Source organism: Aplidium turbinatum, chromosome 6 (genome assembly GCF_918807975.1).
Source record: "Aplidium turbinatum chromosome 6, kaAplTurb1.1, whole genome shotgun sequence".
Taxonomy (NCBI): Eukaryota; Metazoa; Chordata; class Ascidiacea; order Aplousobranchia; family Polyclinidae; genus Aplidium; species Aplidium turbinatum.
In genome coordinates, this window is record NC_137477.1 from 13,065,918 (window position 1) to 13,075,938 (window position 10,021).

Consider the following 10,021-nt stretch of genomic DNA (forward strand, 5'->3'; position numbering starts at 1 on the left):
CAGTGCCTGAGACACTTTTTAGAGCGCGTGGTAAGAGTGGTATAAAACCCTATAGTTGGAAAATTGATTATTTGAAGTGGATATTACCAAAGGTCGGAGGTTCCGGCTTCCAGCTAAAATGTTGCCTCCGGTGCATCACTACTCATTCCTAGAGTCAACAAAAGTCATTAAAGTCATTTTTTGGTAGTACAAAAAGTTGTGAAACTAATAACAGTGAAAGAACTACGTTGTTATGAGTTCTATTTCTAATGAATACGTAGTATGAAGAATTTTAATAAAAACCAGTTTGTAAATGATGTTTCCAAATCTATTGATAACAGCATGACCACGACCTACTAGAACACGGCCAAACATGTTGCTATTTGAGGAAATTTCTAAGAGTCTGAATTGTTACAATCATAACTATGACAAACCTGTCATTTTCCCACTTACAGAAGTAAGTAAAATAAGCAATATTTGCACCTAGACATATGTTTGGCTTGTTTAACCGAAGATTAGGTATGTACGTTGAGCACAGTTTACACAATAATAATGTAATAAGTTTCTGGGCAGCCGATTGTAGCATCGAATAGACAGCGATAGACAGCGATGCTACAATCGGCTGCCCAGAAACTTATCGTTTATTGGAGGTCTTTATGGCTAGCGTGGAAGCTACACCGTTCTGGTTAGCGAAGCGTTACTGCTGCTCGCTGTGCTAGCGAGTGATCAGCCTTGTGCTGATGGCCGGGAAGAACACCCCTTCTTCACAAATAATGTAATATGTGAGACTTTCCAACCGGGACTACAGAGAAGGGGACTTCCGACTCAAAAACGGCATGGGCCTTAAGAGGGTTACTACTGCTCAAACGAAAATCGACAAAAGATAACATCTAAACGTCTTTCTGTTTCATGTAACAACTTTTAAGGGTACTCAGCACAAAATTGAGTAAGCTGTGGCTATATTTACACTATATAGTGTAATAATTACCTCAATAGTGTTGCCAGATAAGGAATTCTGCCCTAGTTTGAGAAAAGTTTAAAGCTGTTGAAAACAAAAACTTGAATTTTGTAAGTTTTTTTAGTCCTGGGCAAAGATGAAAACGCTAATCTTATTCCTAACTCTAACCCTTACCTTAACCCTTCCTAACTTTAATCCCAACTCTGGCAACACCTGATTGTAACCACGGCATTAAGTGTGGAAAAATAGCCACTTCCAATTGAGTATATAGTGAGAAAAAATATGCAAACACTGATAAAACGTAACTTTAGTATTATATATTTCACTATAACATTTAAAATCATAAGGCTACATGGAATCGCCAATACTATGAGACCGTATAACCTATATTCATTTTTTTGAAAAATTAAACAAAGATGATTATAATACTGCCGCAACGCCAACATTGTTAGGCCTATGTGTTTCCGGAGGCTCCAGGTCCCCTGCTGCCACGGCAAGCATATTAACCCTTGAAAGGGGGGTGTCACGACTGCCAAGTCGCTCATTGTTGCCTGGTTTCGGAGGATGTTTGAAGTACCTTGATTGGGGTAGGATCTCTACACAAACATATAGAAAATAATGTAGTGCAGTCGAGCATCTGTAGGAGCAAACAAACCTCCACAATCAGCTAACTCAAACAACTGGGAATATTCTTCTGGTACACAGTCTTGGATTTTATGTACATTTATAATCTTGCACAAGCAATTCTTTGCAAGCAGAGCACTTTCTTCGGTGAGATACACTAAGTCCAATGTATCCACTAACAAAGCACGTAACATTAGCATCAACAATTCAACATCAGATAAATCATCTATGCTAACTACAACAAAGAAATCATCAAGCCATTTGAAAGAGGAAGCGTCTGAAATTTCCGGGGGAGATTGGTCAGAGGATACCAGGCAAGATGCTGATACCAAAGCTTGTTGTTGTAACAAACTTAAACAACGAACTTTTTTTCTGACTCGAGCAGCTGCTTTACTGACATGAAGAAGTTACCTCCATTGGTTTGACAATACCAACCAAAGCGCGATTCAATAGGATCAGACATAAATTTTCCACTCATCAGGACATAATCATGCTTCTCCTGGAGGTATTCAGCAAGTTTCGGAACTGCACACATGCTCTGAATACAAGCCGTAAACGTTTCAGTGGGAAGTCCATTATTGCTGGACTTTTTCCACTTCATAAATATATAATATCCATTGCTTTCCAAAATGCAACTTTTTGTTTTCAACAGCTTTAAACTTTTCTCAAATTAGGGCAGAGTTCCTTATCTGGCAACACTATTGAGGCTATTATTACACTATATAGTGTAAATATAGCCCCAGCCTATTTATAAAGTCATTTCACTGTAATGGTTCTTAGTTGGATGAGTAAGAAAGCCTACCTGTTGCATACATGGTTGTCAAATTCACATGCAGTAGCCTATTTTGAATGTAATGAAAGTGAACACTTTCATCTTCAACAACTTTTAAGTATCCTTCAGGCAAGATTGCGTCTTGCAGCTAAAGCAAAAAAGAATTAAAATCACACAGAGCATCAAGTTGAAACAATGCAAGTTTTTGCTTTTCTATTCGTTCGTTTTCTTTGTCACATCAAGAAGCAGTACCGGTACTAGATGTTGTTGGTCGAGACATAGAGTGTTTTTTGACAAATGCCTTGGCAGGTGAGGAAAAATAGATCTGGAACAGCATTTTCCTTTAGTCGCAACGTTGATACCCTTGGCGCCCAAGTGCTTCACGCCGGATGCAACCTAATTCATACCATGAAAAGATCAAGAGAAAAAATAGCACAAAGCCGAAGTCGCTAATCGGAGTTTCCACAAACATTTTAAAGTTAGGGTTAGAGTTAGTGTTAAAAAAAATTAGGGTAGGTTAGGATTAAAAAAAATTAAAAAAGCCAAAATAACACACGGATCAGAGTTTCCGCTTAACCCTAACTTTAAAATGTTTGCGGAAACTCCAATTAGCGACTTCGGCTTTGTAGCGATCAAGGCTTTGTGCTATTTTTTCTCTTTACGAATTGGTCATGGTACGAATTAGGTTGCACCCCTTCATGCCGACTCTCTTTATGTATTCTTCCCGAAAATGCTCTATGCACACTCTGTGCGAGTTAGTTAATGTCCAATCTTTACGCAGAATTGCTATAAACCATTTTCTTTTCAACTCTTCATTCTTTGGAAAGACAAACATTGAAATTTTGGCATCTGTCGGTTAGATTTGTGACCTGACTGGCATTGAGGTACCGTAGGCTACACAAAATGTTTTACGGTAACCAACTAAATTGCTGATAATTGTGACAAAAAATGTACAAATATACAATAAACACTGAAAAACATATATGTTTGCAGGTAATTTATAGAATACATCAGCCAAAATTGTTAAAAACATGTTCTGTCAATAGCCTCACAGCAATTGCAGTTGAACTGTCTAAAAAAAATCAAAGAGCTTAGCCTAGCCTGAATCACCATTTCATAACGTTGCTTGCTGTATTGCTTTTTGTTCAAGTCTTTCTCACCATTACTCTGCACACTTGTCTTAACTTTAAAGCAAAGCAAACTTAGACTACTACATCACTTCATAAGTTAACCTACTACATCACCAGTCTTCAACTGACAAACCAATACTGAACAAGCGAACATGCCACTAAGAGGTTCGCGCATGCGCACAACGACCCTCTTAAAGCCCAAAGACAGAAGCAAAATTTTTTCAGTCGGAAGTCCCCTTCTCTGTAGTCCCGGCTTTCCAATTACAGCCTTGAGGTAGTATCGTTTGGTGAATCGCTTTTGGTGCAATTGCATGTTTTGTTCAAAATATCAAGGATTTTTTGTGGATTCCATGTTGTAAGCTGACCATTTGATGTGCCAATTTATATTTTAGTTCGTTTTGTTTTTCGCCAAGTTTAATTTTGCAAGTAACATATGGCTATTGGCGAAAGATTCTAACTTACTATACAAAAAAACCTAACGACTGTATGATGAGACTACCTCCAGGATGCAGTTGGAACATATTTTGCATTTGCATAAATTGTGCTTAACATACAGATTTAATCTCCGGCAAAACAAGCCAAAAATATGTCTATAGATGCAAATATTGCTTATTTTACTTACTTCTGTAAGTGGGAAAATGACAGCTTTGTCATGGCTATGATTGTAACAATTAAGACTCTTAGAAATTTTCCCAATAGCAACATATTTGGCCGTGGCATGACATTCAATATGACACCACAAGAGAAAGTAGTAACTTTGGAACAGATTATTAATGATGAAACCAACAAGCATATGCCATATATTAAACTCAGCAAAAAAGAGAGCCGGTTATATTTGAGGCCATGGTTGTCAAGAGGTATTCTATCCTCCATCAAAACGAGGAATAAAATGTACAAGCAACTAGTGATGCAAGCCGCGCCGCGCCGCGTACGCGGCCGCTTTTGACTTTTTCGCCGCGTGCCGCGCCGCGCCGCGTGGAAGGTTGAAATGACAAAGCCGCGCCGCGCCGCTTGCCGCGTAAACTTTCAAGAAATTAATTTTTCGTAAACGTAAACTTTCAAGAAATTAAACTTTCGTAAACTTTCAACTTTTCAAGAATCAGCTATGAAACTTCAAATTTAAATTGGAAACACGGATCAGTTATTTTTCCCTTCGGAAACCCTAAGATGGAAAGCTATGCAAATGCAAATTGCAAATGGCTTGCAGTTGACAGGGTTTTAGGGCTTGCTTGTCAGGGAAGCTGTACGAATGTTTTTGGTTAGTAGCCTAGCTGATAAGCTCAGTTACCAGGCTATAGGCCTAGCGCAACTACCGCATTATTTACTATATCAGTTATCCCAGTGAGTTCAGGCTATAAGTTTTACTCTTGTGTGTGTAGTTCATATAGCCACTGGCATTATAATTGCATTATTGCTTACAAAAAGTGTTCAAAAGTCCTGATACTGGATCCAGGAACATTCTATTTGTCTTAGTTTGTATTATGTCTTAGAACTTAGATGCATTGCTGATAAGAGAATATGATCTGGTTAGCCTGGCCAATTAGTGCACAACTGTATTGGTACTAGGTTACCAGTTATATGCCATGGATGCTTTTTCCTACAATTGACTTTCTAAACAATAACTCGTTAAAATATTTTTTTTTAATTTTGTAATTTGCGGTGTGCGGTGCGGTGCAGTGTCAAAGTTCCAGATAAATTGCGGTGTGCGGTGCGGTGCGCGGATAGATGAGTCAGTTGCGGTGCGGTGTGCGGATAAAAATTTTGGGTTCGCTGCATCTCTACAAGCAACTATGTAAATCTAACTTTAAGAGTAACGATTTATACACCAAGTACAAAAAACATAGAAATCTGCTTACTCATGTGAAAGAGAAATCGAAGTCTAATCATTATAAAACTTCAATAAACAAAGAAAGAAACAACTCTAGCAGCACATGGAAAATGATAAATGAAATTACTGGCCGTACAAACAAAAAACATAATATACAATATGCAACCAACTTTTCATTAAGTAATGGTCATGAAGTTACAACCGACCCGGTGCAAATAAGTAATACATTTAACACATATTTTACTCAAGTGGGACATATTTTACTCAAGTGGGACCTTCACTTGCAGCCAAACTCCAAACACCACTTCTAATCCATTGTCCCTGATGAGAGGCAGACTTTTCAATTCCCTGCACCTAGAAAATACTGATGAAACGGAAATTTTAAGCATTGCCAACAGCTTAGATAACAAAAAAGAAACTGGTCCAGATGGCATCACTATCAAAACAATAAAAAGATTGAAGTATGTCATAAGCTCAATCTTAGCTTCTATAATAAATGAATCTATGACAATTGGTAAATTCCCTGATAGCTATAAAATTGCAAGAATGATACCCCTTCATAAAGGGGGAGCAAAAAACAAAGTTGATCAATACAGGCCTATTTCCATTTTAACCATTCATAAAAGGTTAGTAAATTTTTTTGAAAAATTCAATGTTTTGTCCCAACAACAGTTTGGCTTCAGAGGTGGACATTCAACCACATTAGCTGCTACGGATATCGATGAACAACTACTACAATTTGTGACGATGGTTTTACTACATGTAGTATCTTTATTGATCTTGGACCATGAAATCCTTTTAAAGAAACTAGATTATTATGGCATCAGAGGAAATGCTTATAATTTATTAAGGTCTTACTTAAATCACCGTTACCAGTTTGTGCAGATTGGTACTACAAATTCTAAATATGAAGAAATCAAATGTGGTGTACCCCAAGGCTCAGTTCTTGGTCCACTGTTGTTCATTATATACATTAATGACCTTAATCACGCTTCTGAATTTGAGACTCGTTTGTTTGCTGATGATACACTACTATGTATTAAGGATAAAATCCCTAGTAGATTGCAAGAAAAGGTGAATTCTAACCTCCTAATGATTCAAAACTGGATGCATACAAACAAGTTAACAATTAATGTAAGCAAAACCAAATACATGTTGTTTGGGTCAAAGTTTGTCCGAGAAAATTCAAATCTAGAAATAACTTTTCAAAATACCAGTTTGCAACGCACAAACACGTACAAATACTTAGGAATAACATTTGATGAGTCGTTATCATGGAAACAGCACATCAATATAATCTCAACAAAACTTTCTCAAAGCTGTGGTGCTCTATATCGATTAAGAAAGTACGTAAATTCCCAGACATTAAGAGCAGTTTACTATGCTCTAGTTCACTCCCATCTAATGTATGGTATTATCTGTTGGGGTCGTGCCATGGGCGTCCGCACATAGGGGCAAATGGGGTCAGCTGACCCCCCCTGGAAAATTGTTGGATAAAAAATGAAAAAGCGAGAACATGCAAAAATAGGCATGAATTCAATGAAGCTGTTCGTAACATTGAATCATACAGAAAAGAATAATCAGTCACCAGTTTAGTTAATCAGTTCTTGAATAAAAAGTGAAGTCGACGTGGGTCTTTGCCGAATTTTTCGATGACTTTTTGGATGAACGTATTTTTGTCCCAGTTTATTCGGCTTCTGTGGACACTCATCATACACAGCCCAGATAGCCTGTCGTCAGACATGGTTGATCTGAGCCATGTTTTGACCCGCCTCATTGTGCTGAATGATCTTTCTACCGTACAAGTAGTGGCGGGGAGGGTCAGTAATGTTATCATCGCTTGACGTACAGCTGGAAAAAGTTCCATATTTTTCACCAAGTCCATAAATTCCAATTCTTCCTGGTCTTCGGACTGAGGAAATTTTTCTTTTATTGTTATGTCATACCACGACATGGCGTCCTGCTGAAAATTGTCAAAGTTGTAGAATTGGTGTATAGTTTTGACCAAGGCTTTGTAGTCTGAACGGTCAATTTTCTCCATCTGCGCTGGATGCAGTCGGTATAACATGAATGCCGGCATGTTCGTCTCTGAGAAGCGGCTTTTCAGAGACTGGATTAAAGAGTCCATGTAAGGAACGTAAATGGAGCGGCGATAGTATTCCTCATTGGTGCCACCAGTATTTGCTCTGAATACTTGACGGACACATTGCCGTGGGACAGATATGGTGACACCAATTTCTTCGGCTGACTTCAATGCCGCTGTATAAATGTTTTCTGCAAAAAGTGTTTCTGCATTTTGCCGATGATCACAAAACATGGATACGAGTTTGTCAATGTGTTTCTTGACACCTAACATGTTCAATTGGACTGCCTGAAGGGCTTGGGTGACAGGCTCCAAAATTGATGAATACTTAGCGATGATATGTAGCGTTACTACAAAAGTAGAGGTTCCAGAAGCGGTCCGCAGCTGGTGTGCGGTCTGCCGTCCCTTTGCATTCGATTCGTGCTGCTCTAAATTCTCCAACTGCCTGTGAATTTTGGTGAAATTTTCCGCGAAGAGTCTTATACTTTTATATTTTGCGATCCACCTCGTTTCACATAACAATGGCGTGTTTGGTATTAGGCATCTTCGTTTCGGGCTCTCTCTAAAAAAATTTATTATAGCCTTCACTGTTCCAATAGTGTTCCGTACATCCGAAACTGCATTCAGATCGTTGACCACGAGGTTAAGGCGATGGGCTGAACAGTGGACAAATACTGCCAACGGATACTCGTTTCTAATACGTGCCTGTACTCCATTTTCTTTACCTGCCATAGTGGAGCATCCATCGTATCCTTGACCACGTAGTTTGTTTAAATTTAGACCGTACTTATTACACTGATTTATTATTGTCCCTGCAATCGTTTCTGCGTCCATTTCGTTCAGTGACGTAAAACCAAGAAACTCTTCTCGAATGACGAGATTTTTTTCGTCGAAAAACCTCACTCCAATAGCCAGTTGCTCTTTTCCTGAAATGTCAGCGGTCTCATCCGCTAAGATTGAGAAGCCAACGGAATTGTTTGCTGCAGTAACAATTTCATCTCTAACCGTTTCTTCACACAAACTTATCATCTGGTTTTGTATACGAGCCGATGTATACTTAGCATTGTCACTTGCGTGCTCCATGTGATCTTTGAAAATTCCATCACCAGCTTCAATTCTAAAACTTAATAAATCATTCAGATTACCGGACTTGGAATCCTTTCCCCTTAATGCAATGTCATGAGTACTACAAAAGATGATGCTTGACAAAATCGGGGCTAACTTTGCACGGTTACTGGCAACTGTGGCATTGAAAGCATTATCCAATAAACTATCAACGCGACGTTCCAGATATTTCACATTTATGATGAACTCGTTAGCGTCCTCCTGAGCATGACAATGCCAAGCACTACTAACATGGCTTCGAGCAGAGTTATGGAAATCATTATACTTTATACATGGAGCACTGATGAATGCGCCAGTGGTGCCACGATGAATAGGCTGCCGAAAGAGCACACACAATTTGCACATGGGTCCTCTTAGGAGAGGAGAATACGCTAACCACTGATATTGCTGTAACCATGGATGTCGAAAACTTCTACGTCCCTTGGAGTCTAGTCGGAAATCATAGTCACTTGGTGGTGTGTACACATTAGTTAAGAGTTCGTGTCGCATCGCACTGGATATGGATTGGACGTTATTGACGTGATTCCCGATATCTGAATCATGGCGAACTTGAACAAGGTGAGAAATTGATATGCTGGTTGATGGTTTAGGATCAGGTGTGGTATCGCTGGTTGATGATGGCGGATCAGGTGTGGTATTGTTAGTTGATGGTTTAGGATCGGATGTAGCATAACAACTCGATGGCGTACGACCAGACGCAGAGTCGCTGATCGGTGAGTGTGAAGCATCAGCGACTTTTGAAGCGTTGAGCGTGGAGACGTCACCGCGGCGATCGCTGCAGTTGCGCTGTTTGCTCGAGGGTGCCGCCTCATCTTGCAGGGCAGGATTAGCGTCAGGTTTACGTTTCTTAAAAAAGTTCCTGATGTCCATCACTACATATGTTTACGTCTAAAATATAAAAAATCAGAGCTTTTTCGGCAGCAAACACATCTACAATGCTCTTAAGATCTAACTCTCGTACACAAGAACTTTCAATGGAAATCATTGCTAATGATGTAAGCCTTTCATGCATCATAGTGGATCTGTGAAATGTTTTGATTAGTTTAAGCTTGCTGAAACTTCTTTCAGCACCGGCCACCGAAACTTGCCAGCAAAATTCGAACAATAAGTTTGGATACACTTCCAATAAATGTTTTTGATATACATCAAAGCGTGACATAATCATACACTGTGTATCAACTCAACTCAACTTTGAGTGGGTCAACTCATTGCATTTAACGATCTTGGTAGGCTATTAGGCTAGCAAGTCCGCTAGGCTAACAAGGCTACCCAATCTCAGCAATCTGATCTAAACCTTCAACTAAATGATCTTAATAAGGCTGTAAGTTACTAACTAGCATTCAATTGATGGACCGGTTTTTAAAGATTATAGACTCCCAAATATCATCGCGTAATTGAAATTCTTCTTTTTCTCTGTTCTTACCTTCCTTTACTATCTCTTATTGGAACTACTAGCTACTAGCAGTCGGTCGCTGCGGAAACCACACAGTTATGACAAAACAAAGTGCATTATTACCCCAAA

The 10,021-nt window shown here is 39.0% G+C and overlaps 1 protein-coding gene across 1 annotated transcript; it reads right to left on the bottom strand.

Annotated features, from left to right (window-relative positions):
* Nucleotides 1-6,891: 6,891 nt before the first annotated feature.
* LOC145772414 (52 kDa repressor of the inhibitor of the protein kinase-like) lies at nucleotides 6,892-9,369 on the bottom strand. The gene has a single exon (XM_082584292.1). The coding sequence runs from the start codon at nucleotides 9,367-9,369 to the stop codon at nucleotides 6,892-6,894; it is 2,478 nt and encodes an 825-aa protein (XP_082440418.1).
* Nucleotides 9,370-10,021: the final 652 nt, after the last annotated feature.

What these genes read in the sequence shown, in the direction of transcription:
- LOC145772414 (XM_082584292.1), bottom strand. Translation starts at nt 9,369, where the DNA reads ATGGACATCAGGAACTTTTTTAAGAAACGTAAACCTGACGCTAATCCT.